Raw genomic sequence first — 24251 nt, forward strand, 5'->3', positions numbered from 1 at the left:
ACCAAAAGTAAGTGATTCTGGCATATGCAAATAAAGTATCTGAAACAATCAAAACACCAAAATAAACAGAAGCGAACCGTGGTTCATACCTCCCAGAACCAAGGACGGCCAATGTCCCAATTAGTACAAGTACAGTCACGTGCAACCCAAAGATATCAAGTCACATGACCGATATCAGATCTGCGTCGGCAATACATCACGGAGTGCTTTTCATCGAAGGAACCAACGGGCAGAATTGGCATCAAGACTCATTTATTAATTTAAAGTGGGCTGCCTGATCGGGTATTTGTGTTTTGGTTAATTTGGTCTCACTTGAACATCAGAGGCGATCTGGAAAGTGATACGTGACGCCAACGCTGCGCTTCATTGTGTCCTCAACTTAAGTCTCAAAAGGCAGACTCGTTGGACTTGAGAGTATAAACTGCGATTGGAGGATTGTTTTCATTTGTCTATTTCCTCTCTTTCTCGACCCTGCGGTTCTGAACACCCTATACCAAAACCGCAAACTTTTTTTGGATATCTCACAAAATGAACGCCCCCGATAGGTAAGTGAATCCGCAGTCTTGGATTATGTTGTCATTTGTGCATTGTTCCGGTCAAATTTTCTGTGCGAATGAGATGCCCGGATTCGCCTTCGACTTTGCTCCTGGGCCCAGTACTCCGCCATGAGGTTCTAGGAGCGAGGTTCGGTGTGGCCCAATGAGCTGTAAGAATCTGCAAGTTGAATGCACTGGATAAGCTTGAAATTCAAGTTCAAGTCTTGTAGGCTGCTTTTTTGTCGTTGCAGAATCTGGGGCAGAATCCGGGGTTATTTTCATCTGACCACTGGTTCCTTCCTTTCTTGGATTGCATCATGTTGGGAAGGCACGATGCGATGGATTTGCATCATTTTTGTTTTGATTATGGAAGTGCTCTCAGTCGACTCTCCATTGCATTTTCACTGCGTCTCTTTCCATCCCGTTGCGTCTCAATTGATTCCAACTTCCTTTCATACCGTCGTCATTGTTCCTGGTCTATGAAAGTCCATCATGCCTCAATCTCCTGGTATCGTTACCGCCACTGCAGCCTTCGCCAAGGACCGCGCTGGTCAGCGTGGCTCCGGAGGTCCTGCTCCTCGCCAGGAACGTTCTTTAGTTCCTGACGATGTTCCTGACGTGTCAGTTGGAATGAATGACTATCCTGGCGATGGTCCTGCCTCTCCCATACATACCGCTTCGAGCACTCCATTTTCGGCACGATCCGAAGCTAACCCGGACACCGCAAACAGATATGAGGCCATTCTGCTAGGTCCCGGCGAGAACAAGATCGACGTGGAGGTCGACACTCGTGAGTCTCTGGTTTGACATGACATAGTTTGAATTGGTTCCACTAACCATTTACCCAGGCCTGCCCTCTGCTTGCATTTTCACCTTCCACAAGGAAGACCACACTCTTGGAAACATGCTCCGCACCCGTCTCCTGAAGACTGCTCACGTCACTTTCGCCGCCTACCGAGTAAGCAAGCTGGTTAACTCCACATTCTTAAAATAGACTAACAATTCTTTGAGGTTCCTCACCCTCTCACTCCCAACTTCCAGCTGCGTGTTCAGACCGATGGGGAGGTCACTCCCCGCCAGGCTGTTATCAACGCCTCCGAGGCTCTGATCAAGGATCTTGGTACTCTGTCTCGTGAATTCACCAAGGAATATGAGCTCCGCAAGATGGCGAACGCCGCCAACCAGCAGCAGAATGCCGACTAAGCGGCCGTGGCTATTCAGTCACCACCCGTCTTAGTTTCGTGGGTCTAAAGCTCTGGCGCATGGAGCAGTGATGACTTTATGCTTTGCGTTTGTTTTCATTTTCGATCTGGGGATCTATGGATGGCCTATTCTTTGCGGCGTGCTATCTTTCCCTTTTTTTTTGTGCTTATTTACAACATTTCAAGGCCTGGAAAGAACCGGCTAATGCTCGCTTTGAACGAGCATGATAGCAATGAATGAAAAGTCTCATTGCCATTGGTGTGCTCAGTTCTATCGGTAAATGTAGTTCATAGTTCTAAAAATATACCTAGTCCTAGTATATACAGGGACCCCAGGGCTCGGGGCTATACTGACTAAGCAACCAATTGAGGTTAGCGTGTCCCTGGGGCCGCGTCCATCGGCGTCATTCGCATCCTCCTGAGACCCTCACTGACCACTTTGCATTTGTTTCTCTCTCATATATTTCTCATTGGTTTTCTTGCATCTGTTCTGCTCATGCGAGTGTGACTTACTAATGTACTCCTCGTCGAATAATTTCCTCGGGGGTGGTGCCACTGGCCGTCCCGGCCAGGCACCATTCATGCAGCAGCAGCAACAACCCCCCTACTCGCAATTCCCCCAGGGCCAGCAATCATCAATTCAGCAGCCTCAGCCGACGGGATTCGCTCAGCAACCAACTGGACTTGCTCCCCAACCTACCGGTTTCGCCGGCCAGCCGTCGCCATTCGGTAACTCGCAGCTTCAGCCTCAGGCCACCGGGTTCCCCGCGCCACAACTCCAGCAGCAATACACTGGCTTCCCTGGAGCTGCGCCCCAGCAGCCCCAGCAGCAGCAACAACAACAATCCCAGAGCTTCCAATCACAATATACCGGGTATCCTCCCCAGAATCAGGCGCAACAGGCACCCCCGGTGCCACAGATCCCAACTCGATTCAAGACCTCGAGCGACATTGCGAACTCCTTCCACGATGTTGGTTCCGGGCAGCCTCCCCAGGTGCCACCGAAATCTGGGTCGAAGATTCCGAGCATTCGGCTGTCATTCATCACGGCGCAAGATCAGGCGAGGTTCGAGCAGCTCTTTAAATCTGCCGTTGGCGATAGCAAGACAATGGATGGTGGGTTTCCGTGACTTCAGTCCTAATTGAAACATGTGTACTGATTTTGCAAAATAGGCGATAAAGCGAGAGATCTCTTGATGCGCTCGAAGCTAGGAGGAGAGGATCTTTCTAAGATTTGGGTCTTGTCTGATTCAACTAAGTCTGGACAGTTGTTCTTCCCCGAATTCGCATTGGCCATGTACCTTTGCAATATTCGTATCACCGGTCGCGATCTTCCTTCATCCTTGCCTGAAAAAATCAAGAACGAGGTTTCCAGCATGGTTGACATCATTTCTTTCGATGTTCCCGACACAGCCCCGGCCCCCCAGCAGCGAACCAACGTCCCCAACTTCGATGCGCCTCTCATGGAAAACAGTGCAACTCCGCCAGTTGTTCAACAGCCTGTTCCGCAGCAACCGAACAATGCCCAGCTCCTGTCTCAGTTGACCGCACAGCCCACCGGGTTCTTCCCCCAGCAGACAGGCATTCAACCGCCAAGTATCCAGCAGCCCCAAGCGACAGGCTTCCCAGGACAGAACCAGTCCCAATTCCTCCAACCTCAGCAAACTGGATTCATGGCCAACCCTCAGGCGACTGGATACACTGGTCCTCGTCCTCCAATGCCGCCAATGCCTACTGGCTTCGGTTCAAACCTCAGCCCTGCGCAGACCGGTGGGATGCAAGGCCTGGGGGTACAGCCCACGGGCCTGACCGCGCAGCCTACCGGTATGCCAGGCCAATGGGGCTTCATCAACACACCCGCGCAGGGCTTGCCTAACATCGATGCGATGAAGCAGCAGCTCATGCCGCAGCCTGGTCGCGAAGGTGGTTTCAGTGCTGCTGGTCTTTCAGGAAATGCTACTGTCGCTTGGGCCATCACCAAGGAAGAAAAGAAGATTTACGATGATCTCTTCCGTGCATGGGATGGTCTGCGCAAGGGCTTTGTCAGTGGCGAGACTGCCATCGAGATCATGGGTCAGAGTGGTTTGAACCGACTTGATCTGGAGCGCATCTGGACTCTAGCGGATCCGCACAACCGCGGCCGTCTCAATATGGATGAGTTTGCCGTGGCTATGCACATGATCTATCGTGCTTTGAACGGATACCCGGTTCCCAACCGCCTGCCACCAGAGCTTGTTCCTCCTTCCACAAGGTACTTGAACGATTCCATTGGCACAGTTAAATCGCTGCTTTCTCAGGATGCCGAGAACCGCAAGGCTACTGGCGCATTTTTGCAGCCGCAGAAGACTGGTGTCAGTTATTTGAAGGACCACTCTTTCCGCGGTGGTGCAGGTGGCTCGTCTGCTGCTAGCCGCAAGGATGCGACTATGTTCAAGAACAACGACGCTGCTGGTGGTTACCGCTCGAGCGCACGCCGTCGCGTTGGTAATGACCCTCGTACCCCGTCTCCTGCTGCATCTGGTGCTTCAGAGGACGAGTTCTCCGTCGAGCAACTCCACAAGAAGATCCGCGAGGCAAAGATCATGCTGGACGCTGTCGATTTCCAGGACGAGAACCGGGCTGAAGATGATGATGCATTAGACCGTCAGGACCGCCGCGAGGCAGAGAGTCTTATGGACCGTATTCGTCGTGTCCAGGATGATCTTGATACCCACCCCAATGCCTCGTTCCGTCAAGTCGACAGTGGCGCAGACCGCCGAGCTCTTCGTCGTCAACTGCAGGCCTATGAAGACCAAGTTCCCCAAGTTGCTTCTGATGTGCGTCGCCTTGAGCGCGATATCGCCGACGCAAGGCTTGAGTTGTTCCGTCTCAAAGATGCCAAGGCACACCCAGGAGGTGCCTCTAACATCATTGGCACTGGACCTGGTGGCATTGTGACCGAGGCGGACCGAATTAAGGCCCGTGCCCGCGCTCGCATGCAAGCACGCGCTGCTGAGCTTGCTGGCCGCCCCGCGCCCGCGACAGAAGATGATGACGGCCAAGCCGCTCGTCGTCTGGAAACTGAGAGCAACAACGTCAAGGCGGAGCGTGAGCGCAACGACACTATGACTCGCGATGTCGAGGAAAGCGTTCGCGATTTCGCTCGTAGTCTAGAAGATAGTCTTCGGGACCAAGGGCAAAATTCCACGCGTGAACATGAGAGACGTCGTTGGGAAGATGCTTTAGGCGTCGAAGATGTGATCCGTGACTTTATCTATGATCTTAGCCGCAATAGCCGGACTGCAAATGTTCGCAAGGAAGAGTATGTATTTTTTGCCAATGTTGAAAACGAACCAATGCTTACAGAAAATAGGCGAGAGAGATCTTCACCAGAAGTGCATTCTCGTGCGTCCCCAGCGGCCGAATCTCCCGCGGCGCGCCCTGCGATGCCTGCGCCTGTGAGCTCGTCCAGTTCAATTGCTGGCAACACGCATGAAGATCGTGTGGCTGCTGCCCGTGAGCGTGCTCAGAAGCGTATTGCCGAGCGCATGGCTGCTGCAGGTTTAAAGCCAAATGACGCTACTGAGACTCTTGCGCAACGACAGGAGCGTGAGAAGAAGGAGCGCGAAGATCGTGTTCGCCGCGCCGAAGAAGAGGATCACAAGCGTGAGGATGAGAGACAGCGTCGGTTGGCCGAAGAGCGCGGTGGTCCTAGTGCTGCTGCTGCTGCTCCTAAGCCGGCAGGCAAGAAGCCACCACCGGCGCCGCCGACTCGCAGAGCCCGGACAGATAGCGCTGGCCAGGCTGATCTCAAGAAGGGAGATGAGTCTGCTAAGTTGGAGCAAGCTGCTCGAGAGCAGGCCATCAAGGAAGAGCAGGAGGCTCAAGAGGTGGAGACTAAGCGTCTTGAGTACGTATATATATTGTTGCCGACGACACAATCATTTGCAATTGGCTAATCTATTTATAGGGACGAGGCAGGCCGACGCGAATTGGAATTCCAAAGAGAGAAGGACGCCCAAGCAGCTCGCCTTCAGGCTCTTGAGGAACAGGTCCGCCAGGGCAAGATCAAGAAGCAGGAGGAGAAGCGCCGCAGAGAAGAGGCCAGCCGACAATCCAAGGAACAGGAAGCCAGTCTTGCCGCTCAGCGCGCAGAGTTGGAGGCTGCCAAGGAGCGCGAGCGACAGCTTCAGCGTGAACTTGAGGGCCTTGACGAAGAGACCTCATCTGATGACGAGGGTCCTGCTGATGCCACTCCCCAGTACAGCACTCCTGCGCAGAGTCAGGTCTTGCCTGGCCCGCCCCCAATTCCTACGATAGCTATGCCTGAGCCCCCATCCTTCGCACCCGAGCCCGAAAGCGTGCCCAGCGAGGTTAGTTCACCCGAGAGCAGCCGCACTATCCCTGCCGCTACCCAGGATGCCGAGTCCAAGAACCCTTACTTCAAGACCATGGGTCAATCGTCTGAGCAGGTGGCCTCGCCCCCAGCCACAGCCCAGTCCACGAATCCCTTCCACCGCTTGACGCAGCAAGAACCCATCAAGCCGACCTTCACCGGTGCCGCTCCCCTGGAGCGCAAGACCCGTGCGCGCCCCGAGGCGGATGACGACTGGTCCGCCGCAGGCTCCGATGCCGGTTCATCAGATGATGAAGACGATCGACCAACCGGTGGCAGCGCCAAGCAGCTCGCCAGCATCCTCTTCGGTACCATGGCCCCTCCACGTCCTCTAAGCGCCATGGACGACGACAAGCCTGCCTCTAAATCTGCCAGCCCAGTTCACGACAGCCCTGTTGCACCCCCGCCTCCCCCACCAGCAGCTCTGCCTCCCCTCCCTGCCATCTCAAGCCCCGACGGTGCTACTCCTGCCCCGCCATCAGCAGTTCCTCCTCCACCACCACCACCTCCCCCTCCCCCGGGAGCCGCTGCCCCGTCCATTCCCCCACCCCCACCGCCTCCAGGCGGAGCCCCAGCTCCTCCCCCACCACCTCCCCCCGCCGGTGCGCCTCCCCCTCCTGCGGCCGCAGGTGGGGCTGGCGGCCGCGGCGCCCTACTCGCGTCCATTCAGCAAGGCATGACCTTGAAGAAGACCCAGGTCAACGATCGTAGCACGAGCTCGTCTGCCGGACGGGTCCTGTGAAGTGGAATCTTTTGCTTCGGTTTGGATTAAGAGCACATACTGTACAGATGCGAGATGCGAGAATGATACATCATGGATGATCAGAGGTCAATTGATAATCGAACGGGTCGAGTAGTTAGCTGTTTCTGTACCTTTCTTGGAATACTCATTGGTTTTGTTTAGTATAATTATATTCTCATTGATTTGCCTTGCCAGTGAGTATATCGTCGAGTAGTGAAAGATTGTGGGTTGATCGAACCAAACTAGATAGAACACTGCATTTATGGAACAATATAGAAAAATGGAAATCCAGAAAAATGGAAATCCCAAATGCAGTTCATATATCATGATTATGCTGCTACTCGCACATGCAGATGAGACTGTACAGTCTTAACTGTCATGCGACAAACTATACATTACAAACAATAATGCAAAGAACGCCAATGCATCAAAACACCAAAAATTCAAATCCAACCCGCCAATTTCGATTTGTTTTCGAGATTATAACCAACTTAAGTGAGAACCTCGGCAATCACATTGCCCAATGTACTCACGCACCAAACAGCAACAAGTCCCCAACCGATCCTCCGGTCCATTCTCCAATTGTTCATGGGAACAACAACCAGAAGACCAACAAGAATAACCAGCAGAGTCGCGCCGCTGATGACAAGGACTTTAGAAATGGCAATTTCATAGGGAACCTGCACAGAGCCGACGGGGCCCGGCACTGCCTGATCTTGTCTTGCATTGCCGTTCAAAGTCATGTATAGACCGCCCAGCCCGATACCGAGTAGGATGTTGAGCATGGGGCCGCCAAAGCAGGCGCTCAAGGCCATAACTGGGTATCCAAGGCGGGCGACGGTGATGTCGGCAACTAGGTCGCCGAGGGAGTTGCCAACTGCGAAGACGGTCAAGCCTAGGAGGGAGTCTGAGATGTTGAGGATTACACCGAGGGTTTTGAGGAGGGAGACAACTTCTGTGGCTATTGTCGCGATCCAGGAGATTGCGACCAGGAAGCCGAGGAGAGCGAGGAAGGGGCGCCATTGCGGTGGAAGAGTTGGGGGGTGAGGTTGGAATTCGGGTTCGGGGAGAAGAGGGAGGGAAATTTCTGTTGGATAGCGGGTTTGGTGGTGGCGACGGGTGCTTATAATTAAGACTGTGAGGCAGATGGAGGAAAAGAGTAAGGAGACCATAGTTGGGAGGAAAAGGTTGCGGAGTTGAAGATCGTCGTCCATTGTTGTCCAGGCGATGAGCACAACGAAGAAAGGGCCCGTGAAAAGCTGGATTGAGACTAACCAGCGATTCCAGTCCTTTGTTGCTACGGCATCTACAGAGCCTGCCACCGTTACAGGTGGCAGCTCAGAGTCCCAGCGCGGGCGCTCGGTGGGTTCATATGAGGACTTGCGATGAGGATGCGTCGGTGGCACATTGGGAGCAGACCCGTTATAGTCCTGAGCCTGGGGCATTATGACTGGACTATCTGCTGGAAGCCTGACCCTGGGAGAAGGATCATTTCCATTGCTGAGGTCCTGGACAATCACAGATGGTATTGGGTCTGGTTCTTCGGATTCCGGTGCCTGTGGCTCGATTACTGGGACTGTTATGGTAAGAAGCAGCACGCTGGGGGCTGCTATTATACCAAGAAGTCGCTCCCAGACGTTCTTGGACTTCCAGCCGGCCAGGGTTGGGAAGAGTGTGCAACAAATCTGTTGGGGGGAAGATATCGAGTCAGGCCACCAATTCCTCAGATAAGTTCGGAAAGGAGAGCCTACATGAGCAAAATGATCATAGTCGTCATGGATGTGAAGTCGCTCTAACGGCGTGGATGGATTTGGGAGTCGAAGGCTAGGTGGTCGCGAAGACGTGGAGGATGGCAAATCTGTGTATGATGGGAAGGGCACAGAAGGGCTTTCTAGACCATACCCTGAATGTCGACGGTTTGTAGTACCTCTAGGCGAGACCGACATAGGGGAGCGCTCATGTGCTCCTAGACTTTGGTAATTCGGTGAGATGAAAGCATCTGATGGCGAAAGCCGATCTGGAATTTGAGGCTCTGCAGCCACCGGGCTTATACTCGGCGACTGGTCCGCAGAAGATGACTGGGACACAGCAAGTGCCTTTGCAGTATCGATTGGAGGGAGCTGACGCGCCTGCATTGCGTCTTGGCCTGAGGTATCCTCAAATGATGGCTTGCTCACAGTGAGAAGTGGACCTTGCGTTGGCCGAGGCTCTAAAACACTTGCGTCTAATTTCAAGCCAGCGGCATCGTTTGCAGAGACAGCTCGAATACGAGAAGAGCCTGCTGCACTGGACGGAGAGAGACGATCGTTGGAGCCGGATGGTCGGTTAGCACGAGGATGTGACGCTACGGAGCGCGTATCGAAATCACTCTCGCCATCGTCTGAATAGCTGTTCAAACTTATTGTCGGGTTGTGATGGGTGTTTCTAGATTTCTGCAGTGAGTGAAGCACAGATTGAAACTCCAATGCGCCAACAAGACTAGGTCTGATAGGGTTCATGGTATTGCGCCTCGATCGCGTAGGCCGGTGAAGATGCATGTTATCGCGAATCCCGGCCAAGTACCGATTGCGAGTTTCGTCATCTTCGTCATCTTCTTCTTCTTTCCAGATAGGAACAGCCTCGGCACGTTCCAAAAGATCGAAGTCTTCAGTTGAGGCGCCGCGAATGAGACTTCGTGACTCTGATGCTACACCAGGATCATCATCCTCCGCTGTCTCTTCAATCTCCAACTCCTGATTTTCTGGTATGTGGAAATGAGCTCGCGCTGCGAGCTCTCTCGCATTCTTTCGCCGGCGTTGTACCAAGTACCAGTGCCAGGTTACCACCATGACGACATAGAAGGCATAAAAGCCTACCATCGTCGCGGACTCCCATACATGAAGTTTTCCATCGGCCAGCATAAACATGCTGAAAACCACGGCAACTATGAAGAAACCCACGTCTCGAACAAAACTTCTCCGCGCAACCTTGAATGGCCGAACGAGGGCCATGGACCCCGCCACAACCGAGGTGATGAAAGTGGCAGCACCGATCAACTCACCAATCGCCAAACTTCCACTATTTGACCGCATGGCGGCAAATGTGGAAAATACGTCAGGACTCCCGTTACCAAATGCCAGAAACGTGACGCCTGTGAGACTCTCGCTCATTCCCAAAATGCTGGCCAATGTGCTTAGATCGATACACAAGAAGTCACTTGCAGCGATTCCAATCGTACTGAAGAGAAGTGACAGCCATAAAATCAAGATTATGAATGCTACCGGTTTCGCGCCGGCCAGCCCGCAGTAATAAAATTGGAGGTAGGAGATCAAACCATCCTCGTGATCGGGACAGTTGGCACGGATGAATGCACATTGATTCTTGACATTGCGAACTAATCGGCACTATAACAAGGTAGGACAGAATATCAATTAGCCTTTGCGCATCTCACAAGGGAGGGGGAGGGAGCGATACCTCTGGTTCGGCCTCTCGTTTCAACAGACTTATGCCTGCTGCTGTACCCGTTTGTATATGTTCGCCATGTTCACTTTCGGTAGTACTCAGCCACCAACTCGCAGTGGCAAGGACTGTGAACACAAACAACGTGGTATAAAATGGTCGGGTTGAATATCGAGGTTGCTTGCGCGCGGCAGGCTGCAGGAAAGATAACAGCTGGTTCATGATGACGAAATTTTTGGCGGCATCGTGGATCGAACGGATGATTTTAAAGACCAATCTGTATCAGGAAGGTCGATACCTAAAGAATGAAAAGACTCAAACTAGAACTAGAGGTCTAGTGCCTTGTACATTGGTCCCGTGCGGTGAGGACGATGATGTCAGCCACGGGGGAGTGTCTAGGTGGGCCAATGCACGTCCCGAGATCCGTTAGATTATGAAGAGATCGGCTAGGCAATAGAGGGGCGATGAAGAAGTGCTACGTTGTATACTCGATAGATTGAAATAGAAAGTATAGATACAAAGATAGGAACTGATGTGAAGGTCATAAGAGACCTAATATTCTATAGGTATAACTATTTGCACGCACATAGTGGTAATAATTAACCTGGATTTTAACCTGTGATATCGGGCATCGAAGAAATATTACATAATACACTGCATCGTTGGCACATATGGACAACCGTATGTTTGTTGACTTCCCCATTTGTTTTGCTTCATCGCCCCTCTCCCATCAGACCTTCCTTAAGCTGTTATCGTCATCCCCTATCGGGGGAAATCGCAACCATGCCCCGTGTCGCAAATAAGGTGCATCGCCGTTCCAACGGCAATTCGACCCCTCACAAGAACTCTCCAGTCAAGTATGTATCCCAGAGGTATCTTTTGCTGATGTGCAACTGACTCGATTAGGATACCCCTCAACGATGATGAAGGAGAAAAGGCAGCGCGCATGGAAGCTCGTCAAGCGCTCCATGATCGTCAAATGAGTCAGATTAAAGCCGCAGTCAAGACGCCTATGCCACCCCGTCGATTTACTACATACGACCGTGAAGGAAGTGACAGCCCTGCGACTCCACGAGGATCCGGTCATCGTGGTCGGACTAGTGGCCGTACTAGCGATGTGAACGGCCGTGCAGTGGATGCCAACGGTCGCGCAGTGACGCCCATGAAGCGTGTGCCAATTTTGGCGAACTTCGAAGAGTGGATGAAGATGGCGACTGATAACAAGATTAATGCGAACAACTCCTGGAACTTTGCGCTTATTGATTACTTTCACGATATGTCTTTACTTAAGGAAGGAGATGGTGTGAACTTTCAGAAAGCTAGTTGCACCCTTGATGGCTGTGTTAAGATCTACACCAGTCGAGTGGACAGTGTCGCAACAGAGACAGGAAAACTTTTGAGTGGTTTGGCTGATAGCCGCGATAAGAGAGGCCGCGGAGAAGAGGAGGCAGAAGACGGTGAAGATGACGAGGAAGGCGAAGATGGGCAGCCCCGAAAGTCGCGCAAGAAGGTATGTTATGATCTGTGAAAGGTATGGAATTGAACTGACAAAATCGCGGCTAGAATCGTTCCCACGAGGCCACTCTCGCCCCATCATTTGCATCCCTACAATTGAAGAAGTTCGAACTCGAGTTTGCTGTAGACCCATTGTTCAAGAAGGCGTCGGCAGACTTTGATGAAGGAGGCGCGAAAGGATTGCTTCTGAATCACCTCGCCATCGATGGCCATGGACGGATTGTGTTTGATAGCAGTGACGATGCTGTGGATGATAGCGCCAAGACAGCCGAAGATGACCGTCAAGATTCCGCAGATCCCGACCAAAAACATGAAGACCAATCGAAATCAACCCAGCAGCCCGCGAGCGATACATTTGAAGATAACAAGGAGATTGATCTCGGTTCACTGGCAAGCCAGTTCTTCCCAGATTTGGATCGCCTCGACGAACAAGACATCTGTCCTTCGCTCAAGAACCTCGACCTGGGTGATCCTAGCGGATCGCTGGATCTTCCTCTCCTCAAAGCGCCAGAGGACTGGCGTCAAGACAAGCTGAATGAAGAGGGACGAGCACCTGACGACCCGTCTGGCATCATGCTTGATGACGATAATGCGGTCGGATTTGACGACGATGATGATGGTCTGGCTGGCTTCGATCTCAGTGACGACGCTGGGTTCGGTGGTGGAGGAGAGGCCTGGGCCCGAGAAGCTGCCTTGGAGCCAATGCTGAATGTTCACCGCGTTGCTCACGCCGCAGGCGATGATGGAGAGGGCGAGGATGGCGATGAAGATTCATATGCCGTCTCCATGTCCCATCAACCTAACAACCATGACCACGAGAACATTCTCAGCTACTTTGATAATGCGCTACAGAAGAATTGGGCTGGCCCAGAACACTGGAAGATTCGGAGAATCAAAGACCACGCAACAGCTGCTACTTCGGCCCCCAAGCCGCGCAAGGAGAAGGAGCCATTCGAGATTGATTTCGCGGCGCCTCTGGACCCTGCCATCGCTGAATTGATTTACACCCCTGCAAGTTCCAATTCCGCTGTTTCATTACCAAAGACACAATGGAAGACCAAGGGACGCAACCTGCTTCCCGATGATAAGCACTTCAATTCCCGCAATCTTCTTACCTTGTTCCTCAAACCAAAGGCCAAGCTTGGCTCAAAGAAAATTCTCGGCAAACGCCGTCGGCAAGATTTAACAGCTGGAAACGGCGACATGGACGAGGCATTCTGGGCTAACCATAAGCCGGAAGAAAATACCGGCGAGGAAGGTGCCGCTGGTGCCTATGATGCCAACTTCTTCGCTGATGACGATGGCCTTGCTTTCCCCAATGGCATGGATCTCGATGACGATGATGACAATCTGCCATTTGCGGATGCCCGGGAGATGTTGTCTCCACCAGCAGACGGTGCCACAGGCCCTTCATCCGGCGAAGCAGGTGGACAAACTGGGCTCAGTGCGCTCCTGAACATGGTCGGCGCCACACCCAGCAAAGGAGGTTACGGCTCACAATTAGTAACACAAGGTGGCCGTCGCGCAAGACCCGACTATGTGGCATACGCACGCGTGGCGAAGAAGGTTGACGTCCGACGCCTCAAAACAGAGATGTGGAAGAGCATGGGCGAGCGCTTAGTCGATGCCGTTGAGTTCGCCTCAGCTTCCCAGCCGGGCGCTGTGTCTAGCGAGGCCCCAACAGAGCCTGAGAGTGAAGTGGATCCCGATGTGCCATCAACACCCAAGGCCCATAGCCCTCAGCAGTCTGCCGATAGCAAGGACTCTGGCCGGCTTAGGTTCACCCAGATCATGAACTCCCTCAAGGGTGCCTATCCCGCTGAGACATTACGGGACATCAGTACCTCGTTCGGGTTCATCTGTCTCCTCCATCTTGCCAACGAGCAAGGTCTTGTCCTTGAAAGTGATCTCAGTAAGGTGGGTGCTGATGCAGCTACCCTGGAAGAGATCTTCGTTTCTAGGGATGTGCACGCTATCCTCGAAGAAGGTGGTGGAATGTAAGCCTTGTTTGAATTCATGTACAGTTGTAACAGGTAGAAACACTACGATATGCATGTAGGTCACGAAGGATGGACAGGACAGCGTGACTTGGATAGATCCTCGCGGCGTTGTGGTTTTGCTTTTTCCTATTCGCAGTGAATGGCGCTATATGGTCTTTCTTCTTCAGGGGGTCTTTTTTTTTCTTTTTCTTTTTGATGAATCCAACCCATTTCACGTGTGACTCTGGTGCCATTGCGTTGTATAAATTTGTAGTATAGCCCTGGAATGATATAAACCGTTGTCACCAATACCTAGGTACAGCTGATTTGTTGGCAGCTGCCATGTACTTGGGATTCACTCAAGTAATCAATGACGAGTAAGCAAAACTGTACTTTCATGTAGATCGTAGTTGCAATATATTTATTTATTGGACTGATATCAAAACTGAAAGAAATAGCAAATCCATGAAGGTAAGCACAAATTGGTATATGTATCTCCAAACGCCCCAGTGTGTACATTAAATCCATAGGGAAGGTAAAAAAAGAATAGTTGGACCAATATCCGATTTTCAAACAGGTTCACCAAAACGACCAGAGCTTCAGATTTTCCAAGATTTTCAACTGTTTTTCGGCTTTTGTGTTTTGTTTTTCGTCTTTCGTTTCGCATAGGAAAATAAAACTCGGTCCAGAACACCAAGTCGCAAAATTCAGACCATCAATTCAGTCATCGTCATTATCTGTGTACAGGAGCCGGGAAAGAAACCATAGGATTCACATAGGCACCGGGAATCGGCACCGCGTCGTAAACGATCTCTCCCGGAGGGCTGATTGCATGCATAGGCGGACTAGCTCGGTGACTCGGAGGAGGCGACGGAGTTTTCGCGTGATACGGAGCGAATTCCTCCTGTGCAGTTTGCGGAGTCGGCTGCTGGATTTTGATAGGCGGGGCCTGGAGCTGGAAAGAGGGTTTGGGACGTGTAGGCGAGGCAGGCGAGGCGTACTGAGTTGTCGGACATTGGCCCTTCTCGGCGGATGAGTAGGGGTCTACCGGACCGGCGGCGTAGAAGGGAGATTTGGGCGGGTAAGAGTTGAAGGTAGCGAAGCCCGGGGTGTTCGGGGCGGATTGGAGGCGCAGTTGGGCGAGGTAGAGATCTGAGCGGGCGTTGTCGCGGGTGTCCATTGATTTCATGAGCTTGCGCTTGCTCCAGACGCGGTAGAAGACTACAGCGTAAATTGCGATGACGAAAACCTCGATGACGACTTCGATGATGGCGCAGACGAGACCCCAGTCTTGAAGGCGGCAGAGAAGGGCGTAGTCGACGGTGTCGTGGTATAGTTGTTCGCGAGTGTTCTGGGCGCAGGACCATCCCCACATGTCTTTGCTGTTGCCTGTTGCCTTGGAGTGCTGGTAGACTGCTGCGCCGACTATCCACATTATTAGGTTGAAGGCGAAGAAGGCGATTGAGAAACCTGTGTAGTAGACTGCGGCTTTCTCAGCGCGTCTGTGTCCGCCTTTGCGGTAGGCCCAGAATACTATTAGACAGGCAAATAGGGAGACACAGGCCATGCTTAGAAGGAGATACTGGGCCCATGGGTTGGTTCCCTCTGCCCAGGCGGGAAGACTGTTGCGAGTGGGTAGGTTCTTGGTTGCGTTGAACACAGTCAATGTGACTGCAAGGAGAGACAGGACAATGAGACTGCAGCCGAAGTTGACGAAACGCAGGAAAACCTTGGCGATACGGACGCGGAGTTTAATTCTCTGGTGATAATTAGTAATTGTATGGGTCGGTATCTGGGGACTTCTTACCATGTCTCGGGCATTTTCAACTCCAGCCTTCTTTTCTTGCTTCTCGAGCAGGTATTCCTCACGAAAAGTCGGGCTGAGCGGGTTCAACGACTTGGCCGTCTGTGGCACCTTCAAATCAGGTCTGAATGGGGACATGGGGACTTGATCATCCACACGATTGTTGTTCGCTGCTACATAGCCAAAGCCAACGTCGCCAACGTCTCCCGGTGATCGGTTCTTAGGAGGGTCGGCAAAAGGTGACTGTTGCGCTCTTGACTGTTCAATGGGCGAATGAATTGATGTAGCTTCGGCGAATCGGGCAGTCCGCGGGCTTCTGAGAGACGAGTTGCTTTCGTCAGACGAGCTGTGAGTCTCTCGCACCGTATGATCTGGCATGGGACCCATTGCGCTGTGATAAGATCCTCGGGTGAGATCCGTAGGAACGACGGGCTCGTAGGTCATAGGGGAATAATTGTGAGGATCGTCGTGCGTCGACATCGATGCGATGAGCAAGGCAATTTACTTGTACACACAATATCAAGAGCCAGCTCTTGACTTGAAGCCCTTGAGACTAATTGGCAAAAACAAGCCTGCGAATCAAGTCGACTGCCAGAACCAAGATTGAGACAGCGAACTATTTTTTTGTTGTGAATCACCAACACCGTATGCGAAGCCTGCGTACACGGATAAAATGAAGTAGGAGGTGACCAGAAGACAGAAAAATTGAAAGTCAGAAAATTGTAATTGGAAACTAGGCCTGGATATCAATCATGTTTGCTGGCGGAGGCGGGGACTCCAAATGCAGGCTTTTGGCTCTCATCACTTTAAGTCGGGTTAGAGCAAGCGCCGGGGGCGATTTGCAGCAGCAACCAGGGTCATGATTGGGAGATCCCGAGTCTGCCAATAAGCCCCCTCAAGTGCACTGTACCTCGAGGCGTTGAGAGGGAAGTGTGACTGGACGGTGGAAGTGATCAGCCAAGCTTGTCACAGTGGAGTAGCTGACCAGTTAGATCGTCGAAAGGCCATGCTTGCTCCTCACGATGCACCTCTTGTCACCCCAACCGGCGCTAATCCGCCGATCGTCTGACCAACCACAACCATTGCAGAACCGCCGGAGAGGGTGAGATGGTACAGACTGGGAAGATTAAGAACGACTGGACGACAGTATGTATCCACCGATGTTCAAGGTCCAGTCATATAATTCGAGTAAGCACCGTTGAACCTACGAAGGTTTGAGATTGAAGCCAGTACACAGGCTATTTTTACAGGATTCCATCTCCGTCTGTGGGAATCATGTGTGAAGAGAGCCGATCACAGTGATAGGCGGTATCTCACGCATTTGAAGCTCATTGCCAAGGCGACCACATACATTGCACACTGCACACTGCACACTGCGTATTTTTAGTATTTTTAGAATTTTTGAACTAATTAATTGAAAACATAAGGACTCAATCGCCTTCAGTTACCATTTCCAACTTCTGCTCTAGAATTAGGAGCTACAATATCCCGAAGGCGCATAGATGTCAGGACTCCACATTGCACATAGCAGGTCAATATTAAGACAGCAATGTATATCAACCAACTTTCGTTGAACTTGGTTTTTTCTTCTCTTGCTTGTTTTATCAGGTAAGTCATTAAGCCAAAATTTCAAATTCTGCGAACTAAAAAAACACTTTCATGTGATATGTGATGGACCTGACAAAATTGAAGGTAGACGTTAAAGAAGGATCTAAATAGCCCAAAGACAACTCGGATACTTAAATGTTGGGTATTTTTTCTTCCTAACAATCGTTCCTCTACCATAGTGAAGCCTACTTAAAAAGATGGAACGGCGTGGAATGGCCTGGCAACGAGATCATCGTGCAAATAGAGCAACTGGCGAGTTTCCGGTGACCTACTTGATAAAGATATCATCAAAATTGTTGTGAAATCTTGCTTGATTAAATGGTAATAAAGTTCTCATTTTCAAACACTCCCCCTTTCATTACTAAAGTAGATCAGCTTGGTATAGTCTTAGAAGCTTCAAACAACGTCCTCCCATATACTTAAGTATATCCAACTGTCGATTCTACAAACTAGGCTAGGAGCATCTTTCCCTTATCTCTGAGCCTGGAACTATAGGCCCAAAAGGTTAAAGGCACCTGCAACGGCGTGCCAGAGCCAGCCATATTAAATGCTAAAGACGCTTAGCAGGATTTGATAAGAGGCTTTTGCTGACGGTACTTGCGTCCTATAAGATTCCATGATATACTGCTACATGACCTAAGTACCGAGCATTTAGGTGAATATTACCAATATGAATCTCTAAGTACATAAATATGTATCTTAGTATTGAAGGTCATTTACAAACCTTTGACTACAATTGTCTGCACCGTCCGGCCCCAAAAAGCACAAGCTTTGTCAACATTGGAACCAATCCTTGTGATAACTTAAAAAGTTGATATGAAACAATACGAAGATTCATGTTGCAACCACGAATGAAATCTGTACCGCAATCGTCTCTGCCAACTTCGTAGACTGAAAAGTCGCATCGACCGGCAGAATTCCATTACGTTTCATCTACTGCATCAAAATTCCGCTTCTCTGCACCGAGAAGAAAATCTGTACCTTTCAGTGCCATATTTTGGCATTCGAGGATTGAGACTGAGTGTCGGTCCCTTCCTCGGAACCTTCCTGACGCAGTGGTTCTTCCACTCCGATGGCTCCATAGCTGAGGGCCCTTCTTCATGGACACCAGCTGATGCCAGTGCTGATCGTGAAACTGCCTCATACGAGAACACTTATATTAGGAAGCAGGATCACCCGCTTGGGTTACATACCGCTGTATGTCTTCGCCGGCCGGTGACAGTCGGTTGGGAAACTGGATCAAGCCCTCTTTTTAAAAGCTCTGTCCTCAGAGTAATTGATCTATGATCCATTCGCTACCTTCAGGTTGAGGGCCCCCCAACCATTCCTGGCCTAGTGAAAGATCGTAATTTATCCCCGGGATGGCGGCGAATTCCCCCAGCTCATTGGGAAAAGACGAGAAAAACCCATCAAAAGAAGGAAGAGAGTTGGGAGAGCGCTGGTCAAATGGCACGTCCAAATTTGGCGAGACGACATCGCTACCATCCAGCGGATCACCTTGCCAAAGTTTCGCCCACTCTTTGAATTGATGATAGCCTGTGGCATCCTCTCCCGTGCCTCTCTGCTCTGCCACGGTGTGACTATGCAGCCGTTGCCTTGCCCGTTCAAGTGCTTCAATGACAGCCACTTCAGATCGCGCGGATTCCAGCCCGGCGCAGCTCTGGCGGATAAGCCCCATACCTTGAGCCAATGCACTGGATATCTCACTTGTTGGTTCGTTGATGCTGTGGGCAATAAGGGCCAATAAAGCAACGCGGCACCCACTGAATTCGGTGTATGAGACACGCGCAAGGCCGACAGAGTCTTGTAGGAGCTGACACAGCTCGATAACTCTAAGTGCCGCATCAAGTGAGTCGCGGCGGAGAGTGTTTACAATATCTGGGAGTTCTCGAATAGTTGAACCTGAGTTCGTGTTGAGTGACTCAGATGATGCTGGAGATATGATGAAAGGGCGGCCCATGTAGATCAAAGTTGTTGTGTAATAGATTTCAAGGTGCACATTACAACGAAAGAATGATCCGTCAGGGGAGAGATCTCGACAGTGGGTCTCAGTGGGAAGACTGTCCCACCATGAGCTTAGTCGATCGCGCATGGCGGCAAGTTGCCGAAGATACTTCCTTTTTTTGTCCCTCTGGCAACGCCTCAAAGATCTCATCGTCTCCGAAGCTTTTGTCAAATGATTTGTCAGGATGATTGCAGCGGTGAAGTTGGGTAGATTGGTAGTTTGGTCAATCGGTCGTAGAGCCGGCAGGTCGAGTGGCATGGGAGTATCGATTTCGGCGGGAGGGATAGTTATGGGGCGGCCATGAAGAATACCGATGCGACTGTCCGACAAAGTAAGGATGCTTTAAACTTGATATTTGGAAATGCTGGAATAGCCGAAGCATTCTTACCTTTCCAGTGAATATGCAGACCACCAAAGGCGATTTCGCACCTCAATAATGCCTGGGGCAACGTTGCTGTCAAATAGCTTGCGGTGCATGCCATTTTGGATTGCCGCTTTAATTGCCAGGCCGTAGTATGTGTACGCCAAACCTGCTGTGTCGATTGGTAAAGTATACACACCCAGAAGTAAAAATGCCTGGACAGACTCCACACTTGCAACTGTAATAAGATCCGGGATGAGTCGACATGAAAACCGATAAAGTTGTAACCCGATTTCGTCATCGGGAGTACTTTCAGCAGCAGAAGCACTGCTACTGGGTGTTGATTTGGTCTGCAAATGGGCAAACTGTGTACCAATTGCAAAAGTCATGAGAAGAGTGCATATCCAACCAGCGTCATTGATCGACAGTGGCTGATCAGTGGCATAGTAGAAATCCAGTTTCTCGCGAAAGGTTGCTTCGTGGAAGTAAAAGTAATTCGTCTGACTGAATTTCAAAAACGCACTTGTCAAGAATTCTGCGATGTGTTTTGGGGGGAAATATGACTGTGCAAGGGCGACGCAGGAGCCAGATGATTGCAGAGCAGTGGCCCGAAAGAAACCCTCGGCGTGGTCAAGACTCTAGATTTCCTTCATTAGCAGCGTACATCATAAATTCCACCATATACCATTACAAGTCGGTGGCATAGTTTTCTCGTCGAACCTTGGTTTGCCCTGTCCTGTCTCCAAGACTTCGCAGTCGCCGTTCGAGCATTCTGGAGAAGTTCCAATGCGACAACTCCCCGGAATAATCTTTGGTATCACGTCAACTTGCCAGAAATCAAAGTCAAGATAGCGAACGTACGCATTGTGCTGGTTGAAAGAGGATCTATAGAGTAGTCATTGGTCGAAGTGGCATCGTATGATTCAATTGAATCACTATCCGACCGTTCCTGACCTTGGCCGTGATTTAGAGAGTCTGCAATTTCCCGGAGGTTGCTAGTCTCAAAAGAGATATCACCCAAATAGTGAGTGATAATTCGCTTCATTTGAAGTACGTTGGCATGCCGTTCTAAAGGCTCCCCGTCGCTTTTACAACAATGAGTTGTCGGTACCAGCAATATTCTTGATGGAAGCTCACCCTGATGGGGCACTCCTGGCTCCTGTTAATAGTCGGTTGTCGGCACTCTCAAAACGACATGTCCTTTGATGCTTTTCGCAACGAGTACAGGGGTTGCCGCCTCCGCCTTTCAAGTTAAACGAGTCAGCCGGGTTTTAAAAATGGCAACTAGCTCCATTTATGGCAATGAAATGGGTATAAAATTACATTTCTCCTTTTGCTGGCGACAAGGCAAACATCTGAGGTGCAAAGAGTTAGCACTCTTAGAACTATGGTGTTCCTACCAGCATATGGCGTTACTTACGCTTGTACCGCCCTCTTTCGCAGCGAGTCCGGTACACGGGGTCGCCTTTGTCTACCCTTATGTATCTTGGTGCTTGGCTCGGTCATTGTAACACAGGTCGAGAATCTCTATGTTCCCGGCGGTCAAAGATTAAGAACGCGGAGAACAACGGCTGGCTTTGCGGGTTGAAGCATTTGTGCGACAAATGACGTAAGCGACTTTTTGGTAACTACGGAGTAAAAGAAAGACAATACGGCCATAGCAGATAATAGATAACGCATAGCGACGAAAGAAATGTACTACTTGATGGACTAAAAGGAGCCTTCATCAGAGAAATTATCTTCTTGGAGAGAATTACCCCCAAGGCTATAATTTAGGGTGGATTCGTTTGCATCTGATAGTATGCTGACATGGCTTGGAACTCATGTCGGCCAGGGTTTGCCCAGCACGTATGCAAGATCAATATACCTCTTCTTTGTCAGCTCACGGCCCTAGAAAATGTAGAAAGATAAACCAATAGTATTGTAATACTATCAGGTAATTTTCTATCGCGTCCCAGCTATAGGAACTCAAAAATTATGTGAAATAAGTGTGTAAGCGGGTACGCGTACCCGGACCGGAAGTCTGAAAAGAGGTGATGTCTCGCTAGGTATTGCGAATAAATAGGCTGGAAGCTAGCGACAGCACCTGGCCTAGGAAAGCAGCAACATATATTCCTGGTTAGATCTCAATACCTAGCTCTTTTTCAGTCCCCATGAAGGACGTGTCCCGTGAAGCAAGGTTTACGTCATTGCGGCCGTTAGGTTATGATGTCTACTTTCTTTGAATCTTACAATTGCTGATAGTCATTAGGACACGCGGAGAAGTATTCGACGACACGGAGTCACTTGGGGATCTATCTCAATGTGGGTCTGACAGCCCGGTACAAGCGGCGAAGCGGAGTACCCGTGAAACCGGCACTCTTTCACGCTCTCTCGGTGCTCATCTCGAAGCATCCTATACTGTCGGCTATTCCACTTGCCATTGAAACACCGGATCCGTGTTTTGTCCGTCTTCCCAAGATTTCACTGAGTGAGGTCGTGACTTTCGTGGAAGAAGATGCGAATCCTCCGAGCCCTGATTGGAAAACAATTATTGACAGAGTCCTTGAGGAGCAACACAATTGCCCCTTCGAGGCTCAGTCCAACGGGACGCTTCCATTCTGGAGAATATGCGTTCTGGAGAGCAACAATGTCCCCGAGAGCTTTACGCTTGTGTTCATATTTCACCATTCACTCATGGACACCCAAAGTGCTCTTTCGTTCCATGATGAAATGGAATGGCACATGGCGCAATATGCTGGTGTTGAGCCAAGTGAAATGGTCTATAGCTTTCCTGATGACCTTGTCCCCCCAATAGAGGAGTTATATACTCTCCCTGTATCGCAAGATTTCTTACGGTCACAAGAGAAGTATAGCGAGCCATCTCCCGATAGCTGGACGGCTGCTCCCCAGTTTACGCCTGTGAAGACTCGCTTCTCTACTTTATGGCTCTCTGAAGTTGACACAAAAATGCTCATGACACTGAGTAAGAAGGAGCGGACCTCGGTCACGGCGGCGCTTCAAGTCCTCATTGCTACCTGCATTTTCTCTGTTCTTCCTTCAATATATCTCACACTCCAGGGTGACTGTGCAGTATCACTACGAAGATTCCTTCCCGAGCCAGTAACTGCTACCACTTTGGGCTGCTACGTCGGATCGTCATCCATCACGTACCGCAGGATGCCATCTTTTGATTGGGATGAAGCCCGCCGCACCAAGATTGCCATTGAACATACCATGGCACAGAAAGGGGGTGACATGCCGGTTGGATACTTGGCATTTATCCAAAACCAGCATCACTGGATGTCACAAAAGCTAGGCCGAAAGAGAATGAGTGCCTTTGAGTTATCTAACGTCGGGGCAAGTTCTTCTTCACGAGGAGCCTCGAACTTCGAGATTGAGAGTATGTTGTTCAGCCAGAGCTCTAGTGCTTGCAGTGCCGCAATCAAGGTCAGTGCTGTGACAGGGCGGGATGGAAGGTTGGCATTGGGATTTACATGGCAAGAAGGGGTTATTGAAGCCGACATGATTGAACGAATCAAAAGGGCTCTCGAGGGCGAGGTAAAAAGATTAGCAGCATGAAGGTAGATCTACTGGGTAGCAATACCGAATAGCTATTGCCAATATCATTTCAGACTCGGACTCCGATTGAGTAGAATTTTACCAATATCATTTGACAGGATGTGCTATGTCTATGAAAAGTAATGAGTCACATGAAGGAGAGCCCGACTTATGAGATTTCAGTAGTATACACAGAAGGAAATATGCCGAAAAGAGTTCGGACCTGATTTCCAACAAAGTTTAAGTGACAATAAGAGTACTGTCATTGTAGTTTGATAGCCCTACATCCAATGGAGTTCGTTATCTCGGGTCTCAGTACCCGGACCGGTGCGATTAAAAGCCAACGACGCCCATATTCGATCTTCAATCTGTTCATTTATCGTGCCATTGACTTTATCACAATTAAAATCAGCTATTCGCAATGACTCAACTTTCCGACTACCGTGTGCTATCCTTTGATGTCTATGGCACCCTTGTGGACTGGGAGGGAGGCATCCTGGCTGCTGTTCAACCCACTCTGGACAAGAACAATGCCCAATTCCCGCGCGAACACCTCCTTACTATCTATCACGAGCTAGAGCGAGAGCAGCAGACTAAGACACCCGAGATGCCCTACCACCAGTTGTTGACCACTTTGCTCCCGCAGTTCGCCAACCGCCTGGGCTTGGCGGCTCCCTCTGAGGAAGAATGCAACCAGTTCGGGGAGTCAATCGGCAGCTGGCCCGCCTTCCCGGACACTGTTGATGCTCTCAAGCGCCTCTCAAAGCACTACAAGCTGGTTGTTCTATCGAATGTTGATCGTGCATCTTTCGCCAAGACCAACGCAGGCAGCCTCGAGGGCTTCCCCTTCGATTTGATCATCACTGCTCAAGACGTGGGCTCCTATAAGCCTGATCTCCGCAACTTCGAATACATGCTCAAAAAGGTGAAGTCGACCTTCGATATCGAACCCGCACAGGTCCTGCAAACCGCCCAGAGCCAGTTCCATGACCATCACCCTGCCCGCAAGATTGGAATCAAGTCCGCCTGGATCGAGCGACCCGGCGCCACTATGGGAAATTTGTCGGATAATATTTATGATTGGCGATTTGACACCATGGGCGAAATGGCCAGATCATTTGAGGCAGGACAATAGATGTTGGTGAA

The 24251-nt window shown here is 50.6% G+C and overlaps 8 protein-coding genes across 8 annotated transcripts; 5 read left to right on the plus strand and 3 right to left on the minus strand.

Moving 5' to 3' along the window:
- Positions 1 to 1028: 1028 nt before the first annotated feature.
- N7529_001502 (DNA-directed RNA polymerase II core subunit RPB11) lies at positions 1029 to 1739 on the plus strand (the record flags this gene model as incomplete). The annotated part of the gene is made up of 3 exons (XM_057237033.1): positions 1029 to 1326; positions 1385 to 1494; positions 1548 to 1739. 3 exons carry the CDS (start codon positions 1029 to 1031, stop codon positions 1737 to 1739), a joined length of 600 nt encoding a protein of 199 aa, XP_057101720.1.
- Positions 1740 to 2253: 514 nt separating this feature from the next.
- pan1 (actin cytoskeleton-regulatory complex protein PAN1) lies at positions 2254 to 6855 on the plus strand (the record flags this gene model as incomplete). Its single annotated transcript, XM_057237034.1, has 3 exons — positions 2254 to 2854; positions 2912 to 5627; positions 5688 to 6855. 3 exons carry the CDS (start codon positions 2254 to 2256, stop codon positions 6853 to 6855), a joined length of 4485 nt encoding a protein of 1494 aa, XP_057101721.1.
- A 491-nt stretch (positions 6856 to 7346) lies between these two features.
- Positions 7347 to 10569, minus strand: N7529_001504 (sodium/calcium exchanger protein; the record flags this gene model as incomplete). Its single annotated transcript, XM_057237035.1, has 2 exons — positions 7347 to 10238; positions 10309 to 10569. The coding sequence occupies 2 exons, from the start codon at positions 10567 to 10569 to the stop codon at positions 7347 to 7349; spliced, it is 3153 nt and encodes a 1050-aa protein (XP_057101722.1).
- Positions 10570 to 11076: 507 nt separating this feature from the next.
- Positions 11077 to 13809, plus strand: N7529_001505 (condensin subunit BRN1; the record flags this gene model as incomplete). Its single annotated transcript, XM_057237036.1, has 3 exons — positions 11077 to 11150; positions 11200 to 11803; positions 11857 to 13809. The coding sequence occupies 3 exons, from the start codon at positions 11077 to 11079 to the stop codon at positions 13807 to 13809; spliced, it is 2631 nt and encodes an 876-aa protein (XP_057101723.1).
- Positions 13810 to 14520: 711 nt separating this feature from the next.
- N7529_001506 (uncharacterized protein) lies at positions 14521 to 16071 on the minus strand (the record flags this gene model as incomplete). Its single annotated transcript, XM_057237037.1, has 2 exons — positions 14521 to 15546; positions 15595 to 16071. 2 exons carry the CDS (start codon positions 16069 to 16071, stop codon positions 14521 to 14523), a joined length of 1503 nt encoding a protein of 500 aa, XP_057101724.1.
- A 2395-nt stretch (positions 16072 to 18466) lies between these two features.
- On the minus strand, positions 18467 to 20610 carry N7529_001507 (fungal specific transcription factor domain-containing protein; the record flags this gene model as incomplete). The annotated part of the gene is made up of 4 exons (XM_057237038.1): positions 18467 to 19523; positions 19593 to 20203; positions 20286 to 20374; positions 20427 to 20610. 4 exons carry the CDS (start codon positions 20608 to 20610, stop codon positions 18467 to 18469), a joined length of 1941 nt encoding a protein of 646 aa, XP_057101725.1.
- Positions 20611 to 21718: 1108 nt separating this feature from the next.
- N7529_001508 (uncharacterized protein) lies at positions 21719 to 23126 on the plus strand (the record flags this gene model as incomplete). The annotated part of the gene is made up of 2 exons (XM_057237039.1): positions 21719 to 21767; positions 21817 to 23126. The coding sequence occupies 2 exons, from the start codon at positions 21719 to 21721 to the stop codon at positions 23124 to 23126; spliced, it is 1359 nt and encodes a 452-aa protein (XP_057101726.1).
- Positions 23127 to 23526: 400 nt separating this feature from the next.
- N7529_001509 (uncharacterized protein) lies at positions 23527 to 24240 on the plus strand (the record flags this gene model as incomplete). The annotated part of the gene is made up of 1 exon (XM_057237040.1): positions 23527 to 24240. One exon carries the CDS (start codon positions 23527 to 23529, stop codon positions 24238 to 24240), a length of 714 nt encoding a protein of 237 aa, XP_057101727.1.
- Between the last annotated feature and the right edge of the window lie 11 nt (positions 24241 to 24251).

The sequence above is a fragment of the Penicillium soppii genome, assembly GCF_028829465.1.
Source record: "Penicillium soppii strain IBT 18220 chromosome Unknown utg000002l, whole genome shotgun sequence".
NCBI classification, from domain to species: domain Eukaryota; kingdom Fungi; phylum Ascomycota; class Eurotiomycetes; order Eurotiales; family Aspergillaceae; genus Penicillium; species Penicillium soppii.